Source organism: Grus americana, chromosome Z, assembly GCF_028858705.1.
Source record: "Grus americana isolate bGruAme1 chromosome Z, bGruAme1.mat, whole genome shotgun sequence".
Taxonomy (NCBI): domain Eukaryota; kingdom Metazoa; phylum Chordata; class Aves; order Gruiformes; family Gruidae; genus Grus; species Grus americana.
Genome location: NC_072891.1, coordinates 75,970,789 through 75,992,801, shown reverse-complemented (window position 1 = coordinate 75,992,801; position 22,013 = coordinate 75,970,789). Strand labels below are relative to the sequence as shown.

Below are 22,013 nucleotides of genomic sequence, written 5' to 3'. Positions count from 1 at the left end.
TTAATAGTTCTTTGTGAAAATTTGTCTTCCTTTTATAAAGCAGAACTAGATCTAATATACTAATCAACCTGTATTTATCGAGAAAATAAGAATATGGACATTTACATGTACGAGCATAAAAATATTAGTCCACTCATTATGGATAATGAAAATTCTATTTTTTGTTATTAATTCTGAATGATTTCACAATGAAATCTTCCAACAAATATGAGCAACAAGGCAGCTTCCATTCTGCTTCATCTACTTGCAAGCTGAATGTACAGATTTTTTTAAGTGAATACCAAAATGTCATTAAGATGCATAAAAAAAAAGATAATATATAATAATTTGTAAGAGCAAGCCCTGGAAGCCACACCCACCCCAAACTGTATGTGTTATTTTCCTCCAAGGAAGCTTCTGAGGAGCAATCACAACTACTCCTAAGGTCTTCCACTAAGAAAAGAGAAAGAAATCCCACCTATTAAAAATTGTGTAGGATAAGGTGTGCTATTAAAAAAAAAATCTTACACAATAATTTTAACAAAGATTTCACTTCTTCAGGCAAACATTTGATGATACAGCTTAAAAGTATTGCTATCACACTGCAGGTCTTAAAGCACTTATTTTAACCTTCCCTCTCCATACAATGGTAATAAGCATTAATATTATAAACTCTGTGAGGAGTGTTCCATTTTGATTACAGTCATCAGCCACAACTTCCCAGTTTACCCGACTGAGTTAAATTCACCATTTATGCACTTTTAAAATATACTTATCTAAAAATGCTGGGACTGCACATAACTGCACCCTGTGTGCTAGAACAGAAAGTCATTGATGCTCAGACTTCTATTGCCAGTGCCAGTTCCAGAGTTTATTGCCCTGTTTTTCCCTTCAGGACTAAATCAATACACAAGTGACATTACTATGATGCAAAGGTCAGGCTGGGTTGGTGACTCTGAACGAGCCCTCCTTGCTGGCCGCAGGGTGACCTGGTATTTATGGCTTCACACTCCCCAACTTCCAGAGAAGAAGCTGTGAAATGTGCTGTCCTCATCTGAACACCAGTGTGATCTCACTGCCCAGCCCAGCTCTCTACGGAAAATGGAATAACGTCACAGAAAAAACCACAACTGGACGCTGCTCATCTCCAAATGGGGCAACCACTACCTGGTGGAAGGACATCTCCAAAATAAGACAATATCCTCATTTTCAGTCATCTCAGGGAAGATGCTGCTGGAGAGCTTGTGTCTCTTCACACCAGCAGGACTCCTCAGGGAGAAGGTGAAAAGATGAAGTTGTCATCTTCCATTCACAGGGCTCAGAGTTAAACCCTGGCCTCTCCAAAAGATCCTCTTATCAGTTGCATTGCACTACCAGGGCTGATAACTTTCCATGGGCAGGGAAAGTCTGCTGAAATTCAAGTGATGCCATAACCGAGCTCTCTCTAGATAAGAGCATCTTGGCCCAGGATCACTCACTTGGTAACTGGTGAAATATAGTTAATAAAGTCTAAGCCTTATGATTCAGGGGCTGATAAAGATAGGCTATGCTGGTTAACCACCTGACACTGCACGAGGGGTATGGAAATAAAGACATGCCTCTAGCAAAACATAGGGTGCTGTCATCCAGGTTGTAGCACTATTTCACAGTCTTTTTATTTTTTACTGATAATCAAGTGCTTTTACTTCATGGAGGGAGGAAGCGGGAAAAGATGCAGACTGCATGCCAAAAAAGACAGTGTAGATATTAAAAACATCTTTAAAAAAATATGCCTCCACAGAACTTCATATTTTCGATCTTGGAATGAAATGCTGCATCAATCAATCACCCAGAAAGGTTCAAGTTATCAATAATGCACTTTAACTGTCTGGCTACAGCATATGTTGACGTTCACGTGCACTACTCTAGCTATTTGCTGTTTTCCATCCCCATTTGGTACCTAGTTGTGAAAGAAAAGCTACAAAAGTACAAAAATAAGACTCTCATGCAATTCATAACTGTTGCAGAAAGGGAGGGCAGGAAAAAAGCTGTTGCTGAGCAGTTCCACCCTTCCAGATGTTTATACTGAACTTCCAGATGTTTTCCTTGCATTTATTGCTTCATTATAATAAGTAAGGGACTGTCTTCAAACACAGTGAGGCTCCTTTAAATCAAAACAGTTTATACAAAAAGAACCTTCACTTTTTTTTATCTGTGCCTACATTAGTTTCCAAATTTTACATTCCTTCAAAGTGGAGGGTATTACAGGCAGGAAAGTCCTAAGTGCCTTTTGAGTTCCCAGGAACATAAAGGGTAAGCAATCATGAATTCATTGCTTGCTCTCCCTATGTCCTGAGGGCTAGCTGTGGTGCTTGGCTCAAGAGGCATGCCTAACTTTGGCCAAACACCATTAAGAACTCACCCAACACAGAAGGCTAATTGGCAGGACTGATAAAGTACACATAAGAAGGGTTGTTGCTATTATTATTTAAAATTCAGTTATAAAACCTCAGTATCATAGTCTCATTGTCTAACTTCTAAATAGAGAACAATGCCCGAAGACATGTATGGAGGTATAGGGAAGAGTTATCCACCTTGTAAAAAAAAGAGCTGACAAATTAAGGATGAGTGTTTAATTGGCATTTAGGCAGGAGAATATACAGGCTAAATTTCCAACAGTAGTGATCTAAGTTGGTAGTTACCTACAAATGCAGGTATATAAGAACCCCTAAAAGACCCTAGCCTTCCCTGACTTCTTCCAGGCCATGCAATTCCAGAGCAGAGCTAGTATTTCCAGCCCTGAGCTCCAAAACCCTTTTTCGGTACTTTCACCACTTCTTAAAACAGTAGTTAGATATTGTCATCCATTTTGGGGCCAAACCTGCATTTAGCCCAGCCAAATGCATTCAGAGTCTAACTGTGACCTCCACCAGAAAAACAGTTTAGCTTTGTCCTCAAACGTAAGATAAAAAAAAATGTGGAGGATTGAAAAGAGGATGCCAACTTTCAGCTGTTGTATCCGCTAGGTTTCTGCCTGTTCCTTTGATTGCTCGTTTAAACGTAACACATGGCGGTTGTGAAAGGCAAAGTGTCACTGAGTTGCAAGCCAAACCAGACCTGATTTTATGGCTATGTTGCAGTACCCAGATCAGCAGCCCCAGCGCAAAGGAGAGGCATGCTCTAGAGAAAGAGCTTTATGTTCCTTGTTACTTTCGAAAGATTTCAAAAGCAGCCTTGTTAAAAGAAAAAAAGGGCTCAACTATGAAATCACTTCCTTCTGTTTAAAATATTTTACTCAAGGAAAAAAAAACAAAAGGGGATGAAAAGAAAAAAAAAATCTGTTCTCTGCTTTTGACTTGTTCCTAGGATTCAGCATCCCACCCACTCTGTGGGATGACGCAGTGTGCCAGATCCCGACCGCTCCAGCCATCGCGTCAAGCGGCCGTAGCCCTCCCCACACAATCACCCTCTTGTCAGAGGCGGCTGGCGTCCGCCCCGCACATGCTGACAGCATCGACGCCGGGAGGACTGCACCCCCTTCGGGGAGGCTCTTCTCCTCTTGGAGCAAGGCAGCAAGGCGCGAGGAGGGCAGGCGGTGTTAGGCAGCTAACAAACAAGAAGCTCTTGTGTCAATTCCCTCCCCCCCCCGCCCCCCGAAACGTAGCGTGGATGGGGACAGAGGAAAAGATGATCTTCTGCTTGCAGCAGCGACGTTTTGCCTGGGAGTACAGCCAGCAGGACGACTTCAGGAAGACCCGTTTATGGAAGTTTAAAAGTCAAATGAACAGTTCATTGCTGCCCAAATCACGGGGGGGTTACTTACGGCTGAGCAGCGTTTTGACAAAGATCCCAAGAGGACGGCTGGTTTGCCTCCCTCTGCCAGTGCTCACAGGTTTACTCAGACTCCCAGCTCTGTTCTTCCTTGGTTCCCAAGGCACCCTCCCCTCCCTGTCCTCCAAAATGAATTGCCTCCTCCTGGGTAAGTGGGCTGACACACACCAGCTTCCATCCCCATTCAGCTGTGGGGCAGGAGAGGAGGGAAAGGGGTCTTAAGAGTAAACTGAAACTCTTCCTTTCCCCTCTCCACCTCCAAAATGTTGGTTTCTGCCTCAAACAGCAATGTATTGCCCTGATCTGCACTGTTAAGAAAGGCAGAGGGTCTTTTCCTCTGTGTTGCTGAGTTTCACTGATGCAGAAAAAGCCAGATAGCATGAGATAAACGTTCAGCAAGTTGCTCTAGGCAGTCTATGACACCCACCTTTTCTGCCTTTCCCAAAGCTGAAGCAGATAAACTCGCAGCACTATGCATTGACTACCTTTGCAAGAAGGCACTTGGGAAGTACAACACTTAAATCTTTTCCTTCTGAAAATTTTAAACTAGACTTGCAAGCAGGCTGCAAGCAGTGCCAGAGCACCAGAACACCTGCCCGATCAATGAGCTGACCACACCATCTACTGATGACACCTAATGAACATTTCTCATGGTTCATCTAGCAATCTGTTTAACATCCTGATGCACAAACATTTAGCTTCCGTCTGTAGTTGCCCCCAGTCCTGCTACTTGGCTTCAGGCTATTTTTTTTATTTATTTAAAAAAAAAAAAAAAACAAACCCAAACAACCAACAAACCCACAGCTGTTTCCCAGCCATCTTCATCTTGCAACTGCGTCGCACAGGTCGTAAGGACGCGAAAGCATTGCTACTTCTTTACACTATAGCCCTATGACTGACCTCCTCCAACCAAAGAAACCACACTGCTTTGGGAAAAAAACCCCAAACAACCAAACCCTTTTCAAAATAATACTGAAGCAGGAAATCCAAATAGAGGATGAGGATTGTCACAGCCTGGGAGTGCCTTTGTTTTCTTCAAACAGATTTAATAAAATAGTATGTTACCTCTCTCTGTAAATGGTGCTTTATGTAGATTAGATTATGCTAAAGCAGAGTGTGTGCCCAACACTGAATGAATTTAACTGCACCAGTAATAACAAATAAGGTCCTGTTTGGATTTTGAAGAAAACTTCAACATGTGCGACCTGTAGTCCTGAAAAATTTTACTCCAAATAGCCCCATTGAGGAATCAGAGATATTACTGAACTTCATCAGCAGCTAAACTTGTGTCACCTTCAGTTTGTCTAGTGCTACTTAACACCTGGAGATGTCCCACTGTTTCCAGGACAATACCTGAAAAAAATAAGGTCCTTGGGGGGGGGCAGGGGGGAAGCTACTTTATGTTCCTTGTAGACTTCTACCACTGTGGCCACCATGGGTGGCCTGTACATCTTCCCTGTGACCTTTACGCATTGGGGAACGGAGGAGGGTGCAGTCACTACCTACCTACCCTTCCAGCTACATACATACATCTAGTCCCCTACATGCCTGGGATTAGCTGCCACGTGCTATATATTCAGTGACTATTTATTTATTCCTACAACTCTGCATTGCACTGGTATAAGCACTTACTATTTCTCACATTTTTTATTTTTTTTTTCAAGCCTTTCACCTCACAGGAAATACTCCACTGCTGTATGAACAGCAGTTCCTTCAGGAAGGAAAGCAAAGATCTACTTCCTAAGAAGACTGCAAAACCTGAATTTTCTTTGTGTTCTTAACCTCATCTTGCCTTCAGCGAGGAGGATCATGGAGATGGGGAGGGTGAGATTTCCAAACCACCAGACAGTTCAGGAGAGGTTTTACCCACCACTGCAGCCTCCCTCACAAGCCTCAGTTTTTTTCCCTGAAGAGCAGGACACGTAGGAATATGACTTATCAATGGCTGAACAGGTTAGTCAACTACACAGTTCATATTCTGGTTACAAAGCTAATCACTAGGTCAGAGAGCAACACACACATTCTTAAACTAACACATGTGTTGACACAGTGACTCACATCAAATCTCTGCAACTATTCCACCATGTTTGTGCAGACAGTAACTGCTAGAAAGAACAAGTCACAGTGTAAAGTCATGGAAATCAGGATGTCAAAGCAAGAACTGGGGCTAAGTTTTGGGCTTTGCAGACTGTCTACAGTTGCATTTATGGACTACTAGGGCATGATGCAACAGGGTACTAGGATCCCAAGAGACCTGCGTACCATGCTGGAGGACCTCATGGGTGGGAACACAGGTTGGGACAAGGACCAGCACCATTCCTGCCTGCAGCTCACTGTCATCTGCACAAAGAGCAGAACAAACTGCAAAGAACATCACCAGGGAATGCTACCCAGTATCCAGGCTGTGCTTTTGCATAAGGAAACTAAGAGCCACAGAAAAAACCCATCCACAAAGACAGGAACCCTCTGACTCCAAAGTGTGTCATGGTATTTGCCTCATGTTTCCCTGTTTTCCATGCCCTGAAGTTTAGGCACCTCCTAAAATTGGTAGATACTCAGATATGCCAAACATTATAGACCTGAGCAAACTGTACCTGCAGACCTGCTCAACAAAATCTTTTCATCAATAGCCTATAGCCCCTCATTGTTCTCCAGACACGTGAATATTGCCTGAATACACACACCACATTTTGGGTGGCAAAAAGGAAACAAGAGGTACTTCAGTGGAAGACTGAGCCTTTCCTGTACTAACTTAAGGCTGCAGCTATTTGGCATCTTCAGAGGCAAAAGGGCGAACACTACACAGGATAGGCTGCTACAACAGGTTTTAAACCTGCACTGCTGCAAAACCCCACCAGCTTACATCTTGAGGTCCTGGATTTTCATCATTGTCATGTTACAGGGCTGAGTGACCACGTCTCTGATACCCACTTCCATAAATAAGCTTGATAGTACCAACACAGTAATGAATGCTCTTATTGCCCCCACCTCTTCTAGTGTCTTCCTAATGCTGCTGACCTCCCAGAAGCTGGACATGCATTACTGAAATCACCTGATAAGAAACAGAGCGGGGAGAACAGAGGTGGCAAAGTAAACACTTACCAAGCACAATGACCACAGTCTTCAGGAGACTCATCATGGTGTCCCGATTCCTGCGGGGTCCAGAACTGTGTCTGGACATTCTCATAGTCCTTTGGCGGACATACCCAAAGATATGAGCATATAGGACCACCATGACCACAAAAGTGACCAGGTTGAAAATAGCCCAGAACACCAGGTAGGAGTCACTATAGAGTGGTGCCATGTTGGAGCAGTGAGTGATATCACAAATACAGTTCCATCCGACACTTGGTATGGCGCCCATGACAATGGCCATAGTCCAGATAACAACAATTACGACCACCACTCGCCGGTTGCTCATCCGAGTATGCAGCTGCATTCGGAAAACTGTAATGTGCCGCTCAATAGCAATGGCCAACAAATTGGCTACAGAAGCTGTCAGGCTAGTGTCAATGAGACCCTGACGGAGAAGCCAGGTGCTTACAGTCAATCTTCTAGTGTTGGGTCCCGTGTTGAACATTAAGTAAAAGTAAGCCAGCCCTGCAAAAAAGTCCGCAGCGGCTAAGTTGGCCATTAAGTAATAAATAGGGAAGTGGAATCGGCGGTTGACATAAATAGCCACCATAACCAAGAGGTTAGCCAGCATTATGAAGATGCAGACGGTAATCCCCAGTCCCATTACAAGTTTGCTGACAGTGTTCCATTCAGTGGCTAGATATTTTCCACTTCGGTTATAAAAGAAGGCAATGGTTTCATTGTAGTAGCACTGTGGTTCGCTCATGGCTGTGGACTGAAAGAAGAGGAGAAAAAAAAAAAAAGAGAAAAAAATTACATCAGAACCGAAAACATATGATTGCTTCCGCAGACAAGACATGCACAGAGAGCAGGGAGGGGGACAGGAAGGGAAGACGCTTCAGAATAAATTTATTTTTTCAGACCAAATGGCATTCCACAACTCGCAGACAATTGCTCTGAGGAGTCTAGTAACAGTAACCGGATTAGAAACAACCAGAAATGCTTCCATCTGCTCTGGGAGCTAGCGTGATTTCTGACGTAGTTGTAAATTACACAGCAAACAAGCTTCTGGCCAAGCAGACCTGCTGAAAAATTTACTTAGAGAAGGGCGTGCAACTGGTAATTAAGAAAAGTCAACTCTGTTACGGGACACCTTATTTAATGTTACCAATGCATAAAACTATTATTTGGCTGTATTGGTATTAAAAGAAGAGCTCATGTCTCCATCAGGGTCTTGAAAACTGGGAAGAATACCCTCAATTAAGATCGTCAATATGCTCTAAGACTGTGAATTGCCAGGGCCAGGGGCTGTGTCTGTCCATAAGGCATGAAGTGCATTTATAAACAATAAAGAACCATGCCACTGTATTTCTGTGACCATTAATTTTCCATCAGCCACGTTTCTAAACAGGGTTTTAAATACACCATGCTTTTAAATGTAACTCAACTGGCTTATTCCAATTTGAAATAGAAGTAGTAAGGCAAGAAATCAGAAAAGCAGTATTTGAAAACTATTGTTATAAGCATCACACCTTATTTCTTGCATTAAGTATTGTTATGGCTATGTCAGGGAACCCATGATTCATATTCCTTGCAGAGTACTCAGCTGAGCACAGCTACGGGTGCAACAAACAAGCCTTATATTCCACCAGAAAGTAGAAGCTTTGCATAAAACTGTTGGCTAACAAGAAAATTCTTAATGAGTTTCTTTCCTCAGTTATAATCAATTACTCAAGGTGCAATTCCCAAAAGGCAAACCTTAGAAAAAGAAACCCCTCTGAATAGCATACTGGTTCCTTGTTTAGCATGGCTTAACAACGAGGATGTAAAAATAATAATTAAAAAAAGAGAAACAAACCAAGAAACTCATGTCAAAAAAATCTCTTTCTAAAGAGTCCCAGGACAGCTGGCACCCTGCTTCCACCGCTGTGAAACTCCACTGATTGAACTTAAATTTTTATAAAAAGAGGAGCAGTTTTAGCGAGAAATGGGGTAATAAGCCCAACCAAAGAACAGATCAACAATACTAAAAGATGAGAATTTCTTCTCATTAAAACATCCAAAACTGTCCACATTTTGGAGAGTTCCAGCCGTTCTGCAGGAAATGCTACAGCTAACCTAACCTTTATGTTGAAACCAAAAATGTACAGAATTGGGAAACCAAATTAGTAATGGGACTCGAGTGAAAATAGCATCGGATATATATTTCTTTAGAATTACCCAAAGCTGTTTCTGTTTCCTTTAATTTTCCTCTGTTTCTCAACACAATTAAGCTAATTCCAATAAAGCAACATACAAAACTTTCCACCTATATGCCAAATGCATTCAGATTTATGTTCAAGAAAAGGTCTTTTTAGAATGACTTTACCTCCAACCTAAACATCGACCAGAAACATTTGCAGACCCACGATAATAAAAAGCTAGGGTAAACAGTATTTCTCAGCACAATGACTATAAAACTTTTATTGTTCCTCTAGGATACATCAACTTTTAGGTTAGAAACCTTTCAGCCTTAATTATTCAAGAATTTTAAAAAGTTCTCATGTAGGATCTCTGTGTTGCATAGAAAAAACGATTTATAAGGGATACTTCACAAAAGGAGACCTAGCTACAAGACATCTGGCTTTAATTCTTTGGTTAAAGACCTTTTGGTAATAACAGGTCAAGTATAAGAACCCTTGAGGGAGAGAGGAAGTCATATGAATGAATTAGTGGCCCTTATAAAAGCTTGCCAACTTCTGCATTAATTATGCGAATGCCCTGGGTTTTTTGGTCTCTAAGAATATCTTGATGCAGTCTTACAGTCTGAATTACAGAGGAGGTCAGGACTCCAGGATCTAGTGGACTTTTGTGATCCTGAATAAATTCTCCCTTTGTGTATATATTTGTCAGTCTAAGTTTTTCTTTCAGATGGCTGCTGCCCACATGTAACGATTCTTGCTCTGCTGTTGCTCCTGTGGAGAGAGGCCAGCTACACCTGGCAGAACACGTATTTTTAATTCAGAAATTTAAAATGTGGTAGATATCACTTTTTTTCTTTTTTCTTTTTGTGGTTTTGTTTTGCACATGGGCTTAGAATGTGAATTTCCCCCTGATTTTGTAATATCCTCCCCAGCCTTTTCATATAGACTCCGAAACAAGATATGATTAAAAAAAAAAGCTCACTAACATGCACTGGTAAGTGCTGTGCATTTGTCTTATTCACAAAATGCCAAGCCAGGGCTGAATGTATGCAATGCACATAAGAGTCTGTAAAACACTACAGAGTCAGACTTGTTAAATTTAAAAGCATGACAGCACTTGAGTAATCCTGGAACAGCATGAAGCTCACTGGCTTCTTCTCTCGTTTTGAAGACACAGGAATGAAACGCTCTGTACACATAAGAGATTTTGGAAAAGTTTTGGTTTTAGGGCATGCTAATATAAAACCTGGGATCTCCTTTGAAAGTAATCTTTGCAGTCCCAAGGGAAAGGGCAGAAGACGACACAGTTTGCTGACAAAACTTCAAACAGGGGACTTCCAGACACAATCAGCTTTCTCGGATGTCAGTGTATATCTTACAGGAAGGTTTTGACCTCCCAGGTCACAAATCCTAAGGCATCACATTTACCCGTCATGCTGCTATTTGACTGGAAAGGCTCAAGCAGGAGGGAAATATAGCATATCTCTGAGTACTGAAAGTGTTAACATACCATAATGGCATATGCAAGCAGGCAGACCCATCCCCTCTCCTGCCCCTGCAGGAAAAGGGGCAGGGAAGTTTATATTTTAATTTCCTGAACTTTCCACTTAGTGGGTAAGCCAGATGTACAGTGCCCTGAGATTTACCTCATCCATTTAGTATATCTCAACAGAAGTTTAAAACAAACTAAGCTGCAAATTGCCCATGTTAACTAAACTTCTAGGACACATCTGTGTAGAGAAAGAAAAGTCCGAATCCTAAACCAACAAGACAGATAAAGCAAAAAGAAGTAACAGCAGGCTAAAAGCATGCTAAAAGCAAAGCCTTCTCTAACCATGTGAGGTTTATTTAATACTCAAGACACAGTTGTCCCAAAACAAAGAACAAGAAAATCCTGACTACGTGGAGTTAAATCTCTTAAAATCATGAGACGTATTTATAACCACAACACAGTACATACAGACCAGGAAATTTGGCACCAGAACTTAATAAATAAAACTCACTCTGCTACTACAGTCAACATCTAGTCACGCTGTGGCCAGAACATCACCTTGGCAATGGCCTTTCCAGCAACTATCTGCTATACTTGTCCTCTTGGTCCTTTCTGGTGGTACGGGACCATGCCACTGGGGTGGCAGTGGGGAGACTGAGAAGAAGAGCCCATGTAAGCAACCTCCCAGTGTTTCATGCTTGGTTCATCTTTCTGCTGCTCCACCTCTCCATCAGAACTTAAAGAGTGGCATGAGGATTTGGATCCAAGACATGGAGCTGCATGCCCATGGGATGTTCTTGGGTGAGCAGCCCATTACCCCCTTCCCCACCCAGTAGAGACCGGAGTAAAGAAGGCGCTGGCTGCCTGGAGCGGGAAGCTTAGAGGGGAGCTCCGGATCCTGCCCGCTCGGTGGTGAGTGACAGCCCACCTGGTGAGGGCTGTGCATGGAGAGATGCTTAGGCTGGAAAATAAACACCACTGATTGATACTGTCTAAACGAAGCATTAGTTAGCACAAGGTGCTTGAGGGGTAAGCGATCAGTTTACAAAACCCACTGCAATCCAAGAGTTTGCAGAGATCCTCAGTCCACCTAACAAAAAAAAAAAAAACCCAAACCCAAACCAATCCAAAACCAACAAACAAAAAAGGACCACCCCCCCCAGCAGGCATGGGTGCATTTATTTCTCGCTGAGAGAAACAGAGTTGAACATTCTTAGAATACTAAGGTCTGATTTTTACAGAGCTTTTAAAACTTGGAAGCCACAAAAATTATTCCATATCCAAGAAAACTCTTTAAAATATTTTAACCCTGAGCTCTCCAAACACAGTCTGCTCCTCTCTCTTTTCCCTTTACTGAATTAACCTCAACGTGCTGCTCTTTTCTTACCCAGAACACAGAGAAGAGATGAAAAGCAATTTATCTGGCAAGGAAGTCTGAGGAAGATGACAATTCTGCATACAATGAAATGCCAAGTACAAGCCAGAGACCTCAATTTTTCAGAAGTCATGCAACTTGCATCCAGTCTCCTTGAAGTCTGCGAGACTCAGAGGAGACTCATTCTATACAGGATGAGCTTTTAATTCTGAGGTACCTACCCTTGGATCCCGAACCCAATACTTATCATTCTCAGTGCTGCCCAGAAATCCAAAAGATATTTTAAAGGAAACGCAGAATTGGGAATGGTAGACTAGAACTCCAAAACAGCAATAGGTGTCTTAAAGCTCTACATTTAGTGCAGCAGCAAATGGAAAAGCAGTAGCATTGCTTTCAGTTTACCTAAATACTCTTAAGTTTACCAACATTCCAGGAAGGCTAGAGCTGAAAAACTTGTGGGAACTGCTGACTTCAAAATCCCCAAGTAAGGGTATCAATTAAGAATATCTTTAAAATAAGCATAAGCAAGCAAGTATAGGAATAATTGAAACAGTATGTAAATACTTTCTCAACCCACAACTGCAAAACCATGGGTTTTATGAAAGTAAAGTTGTAACAGACAAGAAACAAAATCCAATTTGCAAGAAAAAAATTCTCCATTACCTAATGAAAAGCACAAACTATTGTTCAAACCGCAGAACACAAAAGAAACAAGAGGTTTAAAAATAAAGGGGAAAAGATCATGTTTCCTTTAAAAATAAAAGTAGAAGCTGAGGAGGCATTTACCCAAAATTTAAGTGAAAAAATAAAAAAGTCTCAAGACCAGGGCGCTGATTCATTATCATCTTATGCCTACTGTGCCGTATGTACAGATATCATTTCGTCTGCACAATGAAAGCATCAAACCCTACCACCAAGATACAGCAGCTTCTCACATACCCTTTTCAGAACTGCGTCTCCCAAAGTAATCGTTTGGCAGGCTTAAAAGAAAAACTTGTATGTTAAGATGTGGTGGTTCAGTCACAGCAGGCCACTTCATTTGACTAGACTCATTTTGCCCTTTGTGTAATTGAAAAGATGCAAGGAAAGGAATATTTTTGCAAGGGGATCTGCTATAACATGATAAAGCATAAAGTTACTTATGGATCGTGTGGCAATAGCTAGCATATCCAATAATTTTTAGGATGCTTTTGTAGTAGACTATTACTACGGAGTCTCAGAGATATCAAGTGTCCCAACAACTAGAAACTTAACTGAGAAATTCTCTGTATCCTACAGTTTATACCTGAAAAGGATAACCCAACATATCTAGACACTCAGTGTACCAAAGAGACCCAGTCACCAGCAACACTGGGAAAAGAAGCAATTTTACTTCTACTGTGGAAGGTATAATTCAGAAGTGACAGAGATCCTGTTGGAAACTATGATTATGACGTCCACAGATTGACTATAAAACCAGGGAGGGTGTTGACCTTCCTTAGAGCTTATTCATGGTTGACTACTACAAAAGCAAGTTCAAAAATAGCTTCTGTGGGCTAAAAAAGGGAATGGGTGAGAGGAAGAAGTCCAGCTAACTCTAAAACTGCCTTTCTTCTGGAAGATGCCAGGGTTGCTAACTATCAGGTCTGAAATACCTTGACTCGGCCCTACAGCTGTTCAGGATAGATAAATCTGGAGCCATGCAATTCATTATTCAAACTCAAGAGCACTAGTGAAGAGCAGTGATCGTCAGGAGCACACTGAGTTGGCCCCCAGATCACCAGCTCTGTGGTTTCCTGCACTTTCTACTGCTGCAGAAAGGAACTGCTGCACACGCACGTGGAGCCTCTTTCATTGCAGAACTCTGCAAGCAAAATGATAGTTAGGAAATTAAAAAGCTAGAAGAATTGGAAAAAAATATCCAAGGAAAGACAGAGACTAAACTCATTCCTCCAGCAACCTAATCAAAGGGAGGCCACGCTGCCACTGCAACGCAGAGGCATTGCAAAAATAAGCTAATTGGCTTTGCCACTAGGAGAGACGTGATTGGGCATGTTGAGCCCAGATGTCCCATACAGAGTACAAAAAGGGTTTCTGCAAAGCTTTTCAAGCTTCATTTTCTTCTGGGTGAGCTTTCATGACAAGCTAAGCTTCACAAACATTAGCCAACACAAACATGGGTATAGGCTCAACATCTCCTAGCTTTGTGGAAGATACAGGAAGGCTATTATATTCTAATTTAGTGATTGAAATATGCTGCCTCTTATGCCTTCAGAAAAAGTCTGTGTCATGATGCAGACTAGGATTCTCCACTATCTCACCCAGTTCACTCCCTGATTGCTACCTGCCTTATCCTCAACCTGAACATCATAGCCAGACATCTGAACTGCTGTGAGTGCCTGCAGGCTGCTGTGCAGCTTGAGTGCAGCGCAGGAGAGACCTTCCCCAAAGACCCCAGCCCTGGGAAGAGCTTTCTGGAGAGAGGTGCAGCACGCAGTACCCTACCCGTGTCACTTTAGAAGCCATTGGGGTGGAAGAAACGGGAGGGGGAAAAAAAAAAAAAATCTGCTCTTCTAACATCCCAAGTGAGTTTCCATGCATAATGAATTGCAACATGCATCCTTTGGGCCCAGTTTGGCGCTCAGTGAGCCAAGCTGGGAATTAATTCTTGGCTCCAGCAGATGAAAGACTGGCCTTTTATGCTGAAAAAATGCTGTAGGCTATTTGGGCTACTTCTGTCTCCAGGGCACACCTTCCATCACTCCTCACCAAGCAAACCAGCAAAGTAAGCACTTGGGAGAGTTTAGCCTACAAGCAAAATGTTTATTCAAAATTATGTTAATGAGCATAGCAAATTCCATTTTGGGCTGGAAACTGAGATTTCCAAATGGAAATAAGAAGACTATCCTGTGTTTACCACAGCAAATCCATTTTTTTTCCTTGAAATATACATCAGACAGTTTGGGTTTCTTTTGCTTTGATACACTGCTTTGTGAAATATATAAATGGACTACAGAAAAATCTTTCTCTTGCAGGGCTCTGGCAACAGTGGGTTCTCTATCAGTAACTTGTTCATACAGTACTGAGCAGCTGGTATAAGGTAGTATCGGTCTACTTTGAACAAAATGGAGATGTATTTTGAACCCCTGGCAATCTCATCTATTGTAAGAACAAAGTGAAACAAACAAACAAAAAAATGAACTACAACAACAAAAAGCAGCATACTGGTATTTAAGTTTCCCCTATGATGCCTGTAACTGGGTGGATATACCTCTAATCACAAATTGTTTCTTCCTGTCTCACTATTTCCTTTTGTTCCCTCATTTACCTTATTTACCATTACCAGATTTCTGTTCTGGTAAAGACTTTAATTTGTTTACTCACCTAGAAGGGGAGGGAAAAAAAAAAATCAGCACATTTGTTGTCTGCAGAAATTTGAAATCCAAAATCCAAATCCAAATGTTGGGCTTTCTTGGGGAAAGGGGTGACAACAGCTGTGCCACCTCACAGGAGTCTATTCTCAAGCATCATTATAAACATGAAAAAGCTACTGAGGATGACCATTCTGTGGCAAGGATAGTTTAAATCTCTTCCACTCTAATTCAAACAAAAAGAAGGGAAACTAGAGAAATATTCAATGGCAGAGTGGGAGAAATGTTTTTTTGGCTCTAGTAACCACACAGCCATGAAAGGCAACTATAATGGAAAGTGCTCTGGATTTCTCTTTGGAACAGCTGCAAGGCAGTTATTTAAACGTACTCATTTGCTTCTAGTATTTGGCTGGTGGGATACACTGCTGGCAAAAACATAGAGAGGATGCTGAATTTTTGTTGTTGTCTTGTTTTAAGCATTTCTGAAGCACTGTTGGAAGTCCCTGGTTCATTAAGCAACTGGAGCTCAAGTAATTTCTTCCTCAAAGATTTTACTGCAGAATTCATCTCCTGCCATTCACAAAGAGAGAAGATACTAATCACTCCACAGAGTACATTAATCAGTTTAGATCACCACTTGTTATGTTTCCATTTTGCAAACAGCAAAGCCCTCTGGGATGCTAAATGCTTCTTGCAGAATTATTTAACTTTCTGCTTACTGCATTATCAGACTAATCAGGTTTCCATGATATAATTTTGCTTATACATAGCTGGGGTATGAAGTTGTCACATGTACCAGAAAATATCCCCAAATTAAAAATCAAAAAGTTCTGTTACATTCTGTTTGTCTCTCTAAGGGCAGAATGGCTTACCTAATGTAAAATCACTAGATTACAATAAACCCCCATTGCAAAAAACTCAAAGTATATTCTGGAAATTTTTCATTGCATTAACTTCTTTGATATATTGTGAATGGTGTCCTGGAACTATTTTCTATTCCAAATTACAGCTATGGATAGCTAAACTGCCCTGAAACTTCACTTATCCTTCCCATTTAAACATGACCAGGATGCCTTAAATCTATTCTCTTAATCACCACTCCTTTTGTCTGGTAAGAAGATGCTGAAGGTGCGGGGTGGTGGGGAGAAGATGGGAGCAGAGAGCTTCAGACAGGTCAGTGCACAGGTAGGGTAAAAAGAGACATGACTGTGGAAAATGTGTTGCTTCAGTAGAGGGTTGTAGAGAGTACCAAAAGCAGTTCCTATGTTGACACGCTAGCAATAAGTATATTTTAAAACAAGAAACAATTTCACACCTGGTATCAAGAAGTGACTTTCAAACACTTTTCCAAAATGTAAATCTTTTGTTAGCTGACTGAGAAAACATCATTTGCAATTAAGCAGGAACTTCCCTCATTATGGTGCCACCACAAGCATCAAGTCCACAAAAAAACCGGTCAGGGTAGGCTTCAGATTGCAAAAGGTCCTGCTGAAGTGTCTGGGATTCTCCTGTGGTAAATAAGAGTCTATTCTTGTTTGCCCTGTGCAGTTAAAGGACCAGTGATAGGCAGAGGAATATTTATTACTGAGATGTATATGCATAGGTACATATATATACATATGTATACAAAACAGATAGTATTTATTTCTAAGAAAAAACTGACCAAATATGAAGGAAACCAACTATCCTGACAATACTAAAGGCAAGTTTAAAGATAAAAGATAAAAAAAGATTAAAGCAAGTTTAAAGTAAAGCAGCAAAACACTTCTTTTTGTAACTGAGATGCTATCTAGCTCATGCAGAAGGCATGCAAGGCTACTTCCAAGTTTAAAAAAAACCCCGTCCCTTAAAACATTAGTCTCTAAATGTCTTCTGCAGTACACTGTGGCATCTGCTACATTTTTAAAAGGCAAAATAATGTCCTGCAGAAAAAAAGTAATTTAATGATATAGTTTTCTAAACTATATCCAAAATTCATTTGTATGTCAACACAAATGTAAAAGTCAAGCCCATGCAGTTCCAGTCTGAAAAGTGCTTTACTCCAGTACTGCCATCTAATGATTGATCTCTTTAGCTGTGTGTCTCACTATGTCCTTGCCTGTTAAATAGGATTCTTCCTTACCCTCAGAACGTACACATGGCTCCCAGCTGACTGATTGGAGCTGTTACTACTTTACATAGGATTGAAGCCTTAAACCAACCATCAGATCCACAATGGTTTACTGAAATCTGTGGGAATTCATGCATGTAAGTCCACCTATATGGATATAAAATTTGAGTCTATCTCCCACACTGAGATACCAGTCTTTTTCCTTTGTGTCCTGTTGCCATTTCTTTTCAGCTCCCAAGTTAAATCTCCTTGAAGCACAGTCTCTAAACCCCAAGCTTGGAGGGAGAGCTGTCTGTATTACCAATGACCATGATCATCCACTTATCGGTAGTCCTTTGGTCTAGCAATGCAAATCCAGGACACAAGTACTTGGTGTTCAGTACACGGAGCTGAAGAAATCACTTAGGTATTTATAAATTCTGTGTCTCAAACACACACTTTGATTCATGAAAGCAAGATTAGTGTGTTAGTAATTGTAACTATATTATTAATTTTATTGCTGCTTTTGGTTTAAAACTTTAGGTTTTCTGATAAGAACATTGCACCTGAAATTTCCTGTGGAATTGTTCCAACTGAACCACGTTATGACCTCCTCCTACTTTCTATTCATTGAGCACGGTAAAAATCAAACCATAGTGCTGGTACCACCTACATGGAGTCACTAGAAATTGCATTTTGCCATATATTTTCTTCTACAAATAGCAGAATAATACAGCAATGGCATGTCTCAAAGTATAACAATATTCTTAGCAAATGATGAGTGTCTTTAATATAATATTTCAGGAATAATTCTCTCAATGATCCAGAAGTAAGACAGGAGGCCAAGCTAGGATTCAACGAGGAAATAAGAAAGAGGTTCACTCAGTTCAGCTGCTAGAGCTTCATTTTCACTGTGAGAGAGTGGTCTACTCACCTCAGTCACCTCAGGTTGGGACATCATGGAGGACGGCACCAAATCGGTGGGAATATCCATGGTAGCTCAAAACGTCCCTGCTGTCCTTGCACCCTTCCTCTGCACTCGCAAAACCTCGGTAGGAACACAGAAGCACCTCCTCAGACCCTTGTCATGCTGGCATTTGCTCCTAGGAGGAAGGGAAAAAAAAAAAAGTTGAGAATAACAACAGAAATGGGTATGCAGTCAACACTCAAGCCCCTCAGCTGCTGTAAAACCAGCCTGTGAGTTTGCAGAACCCAACTTGCTTACATGACCACTCACAGCAGATTTGCAGGAAAGTTTCAAACGGCACATTGGAATTTGGTCCAGAACAGCAAAACAATTCACTCGACCACACAAACTAGAATTAACATAAACTGAATACAGCAAGAAGGCTAATGGACAGACCAAGCACACATTTGCAAGGAAAGATGGTCACCTACACAGCACTGGAATCATGTTAATGTTTGGTTTTGGTTTTTTTCCCCAAAGCAAAAGAGAAAAATAAAGTCCTCACGGAAGAGTACTCATAGAATTACTTGCTGGAATTTAGGATACATTTCTTTCCTCAACAACTATTGTTTTACAGTTCAGTGATCACATGAACTTTTCTTCTGTGTTAAGAAAAATAACTTAAACATTACAGACATCCTTATCCTTGATTATTTTTAACCAAACTTCTCCTCCCCCCTCCCCCCCAATACGCTGTAGGTGAATATACTGAAATGCTGTGTAAAGATCAGATGATCCAACAGAATGAAGTTATGGAAATAATTATGATGTTTATCAAGGTTAGATCAGTTTCCTCATATGTTTCTATTCTCTTGTGCAAAGAAAACCAAACAAAAGGGGAGCAAACTGTAAATGGCCATGAAATTAAGCCCATTTAAAAATTCCAGACTAAGGCTACTGCAGTTCACCCCCCTGCCCCAATCAGGCCAGACATATACAACACAACCCACAAATTAGCCACCACAGAAAGTATTTTGGAGACACCTATTGCTCTCTGTATCTACCACTTCACATTCTGTAAGTCATGGCAGAAAACCACTTGTGCTAAGTGTATTCAGCATCCAACAAATATACCAAAAATGATGCCAAACCTAACTGGTATTTTTCAAACTGAGACCATGGCATAGTCACACAGACAATTCTATTAACTTTCCTGGCCTCTGGTTCATTTTTTAAAAGGCAACACTTACTTACCAAGCCAAGAAAGAACAGGTAAGTGCTGTAGGAAAGTTGCACTCCACATGCTTTTCTGAGTCAGTTCTGGTTTGGGGTTTTTTTTCCCTTTTTCTCCCCCCCCCCCCCCCCCCCCGTGTTGTTCATTTAAAGTCAGCCTTTGCATGCCCCTGTGGAAATTATTCCTCCTTCTTAAAAAGCATCATCTTGAAATGCCTGCTTCACATTTCAACACATCTCTGCATGCCTTACGTCACATGTAGCTGTCTCATCTTCCAAGCTCTTGGATCACTTTTTCCATCTTTATATAGCTTTCCAGTGACCCCTATTCTTTCCTACTCATTTCTTGCTAGTAATCTTTCGTTCTTTCCACTCCTTGCTCCAAATTTATACTACTATACTCATGGAGAAGACAGAAAACGGAGATTTAGCATTCCTGCAAGAAAGCCTTCACTGAAAGTCAAAGAACTGAGCTACATATCCTTCAGGCTTCCTGTTTTCCTTTCAAAAACAGAGTTTTGCCTGTTTTCTGAAATTCACTAATTTTTCCACTGCGCATGACAGATGAAGGAAACAGCGTCAACATGCAACTACTGTTTTTCTGATTTAGGGAAACTTTACTATTTGACCAAGAGAGTGATTTTCAGTAAAACTCCATCAACAGCCTCAAGATCCTCAACCAGCACATTTCATCACAATCTCTATGAGCTGTCACAAATTTAACTGAAATCTTGGTCTCATAAGACCTCTGTCTCTGTTCTTCTCAAAACATACTTAAGAGCAGCAGTGTCACTGCACCTATCTTACAGCAGCTCATCATTAGTTTCTTTTAAAGTTTATTCTCCTCTCTTACTCCTGAAATGCTGCTCGTCATGGATAATTAAGATTAGGAAAAAAAAATACAGATGAAGCCAACTTTAGGGAAGACTACCTAGACCAAAACCAGAGAATGCTTAGAATCCTGTTTGACCCGTATATAAAGGGGAGAAAATTATCATTTTTACTAGGGACCATCACAGAGCAAAACAGAAATACTAAGGAAAAAAAGCCCTAAGTCTGTTCAGCCTTTAGGTAGCTCTGTGTACTCCAGGTAGAGCACAAACGTCAGAAAAAGCTTAACTCCATAAAACGTAATGAGCACTTTAATGCATATGACAAGAGAAATATGCCTGCAATCATTTTTCACCCTCTCCAAGAATTAGGAAACACAGGATTAGTAAAAAATTCCTAAGCCTATGACCATGTCACATTTCTCCTTCTGCACCTAGCTGCATTTTTATTGCTTGTATTGCACTGATCCCTCAATTTGGGTAGGAAAAGGAAGGCTCTTCTGCATACACCTTGCTTCTCAAGCTCCTGAGCACGACATAGACAACGATTAAGACTTTCTGCCAACTGGTTAGGCCCCTAAAAGCATTCCAGTTGAAAACAGGTTGGACTGTACAAAAGGACTCTCCCCCCACTCCCAACCTGCCTCATCTTCATCAGCAATAATAAAGTGCAGACAGGACTGAGCTTTCACAGCAGCACAAAAGCAAGCTGACTCCATTCGAGTGAACAAAGGTCGCTCCTAACTTAATACCCGTGTGAGCTCAGGGTGCAGCCCCGTGTTTTTCAAGAACTGCAAATAAAGGGAACAGGATCCTCAAATGATCTTTGCTAAAGGGTGTTATGACAGAAGATGTAATCTCTATTGAAAATAGAGTCTGAAACACAAAAGCACAGGAGTGGTTTCTTTCTAGTAAGATTTTGATGGCTTGCTGCACTAAAAAGCGTTTAAAAAATACCCAGATTTTGAAGCAGATTCATACGTATCATTCCCAAAGACTGGAACTGCAGGTGTCACAGGTGAATACCACTCTACATACTCTTCTCTCGACAGAAGCTGCTGTCCTGAGTGAGTGCATCTAGAGAACTGCAAAGTGGGGAAACATGCTGGATCTGTATCTAAAATTAGTAAAATGAAGATTATAGAATTTCTTATCCTCTGTGAAGGTGACTCATCTCTAAGAAATGATGTTTCACCATAAACTACAACATTTAGAAAGTAATTTATGATAACACATTGAGGTTTTGGTTAACTGAGAAAAAAAAAATAAAAAAAATCAGCTGACGCTCAGTGGAGTAGCGTGCATCTAACATGCTGAGCAGGAACGCATCCTCACCAAACAAAAATACTGTGCTCCGACATGCTATGATTAAGCATCATGATTTCTGGATCAGCTGTCCGAGACCACAGAAAAGAGGAACCATGTAGTTCTGTCATTATTTGGAGTAGTTAGGAGAAATACAATCATGTATCACAGAAACATCATCTTGAAGGAACTGCTTCCAGAAAATGCATTACAATGACAAAAATTATTACCCTTATTCCCCTCAAGTTTCTTGCACAGTGCAAATGATCTGCAATTTAGGAGTGATAAAGCAATACCAACAACTTCTGCATCACTGGACATCTCCCCTGGGCCCACAAATACACAGTGCCTCTGCTAGAGTAACATGCTGGGCATGAAAGGCAAA

General features: G+C 41.1%; 1 protein-coding gene across 6 annotated transcripts in view; it reads right to left on the bottom strand.

Moving 5' to 3' along the window:
• LPAR1 (lysophosphatidic acid receptor 1) overlaps positions 1-22,013 on the bottom strand; it is a 136,036-nt gene that overhangs the window by 38,291 nt on the left and 75,732 nt on the right. For 4 of the 6 annotated variants that reach the window (XM_054809986.1, XM_054809988.1, XM_054809990.1 and 1 more), the window contains 2 exons: positions 18,288-18,456; positions 6,892-7,639 (listed from right to left, as the gene is read on the bottom strand). In XM_054809986.1, the coding sequence (XP_054665961.1) occupies positions 6,892-7,639; positions 18,288-18,347 (808 nt within the window). In that variant the 5' untranslated portion in view covers positions 18,348-18,456. The remainder of the gene's footprint in view (positions 1-6,891; positions 7,640-18,287; positions 18,457-22,013) is intronic. The other 2 variants (XM_054809987.1, XM_054809989.1) reach the window with 1 other exon arrangement.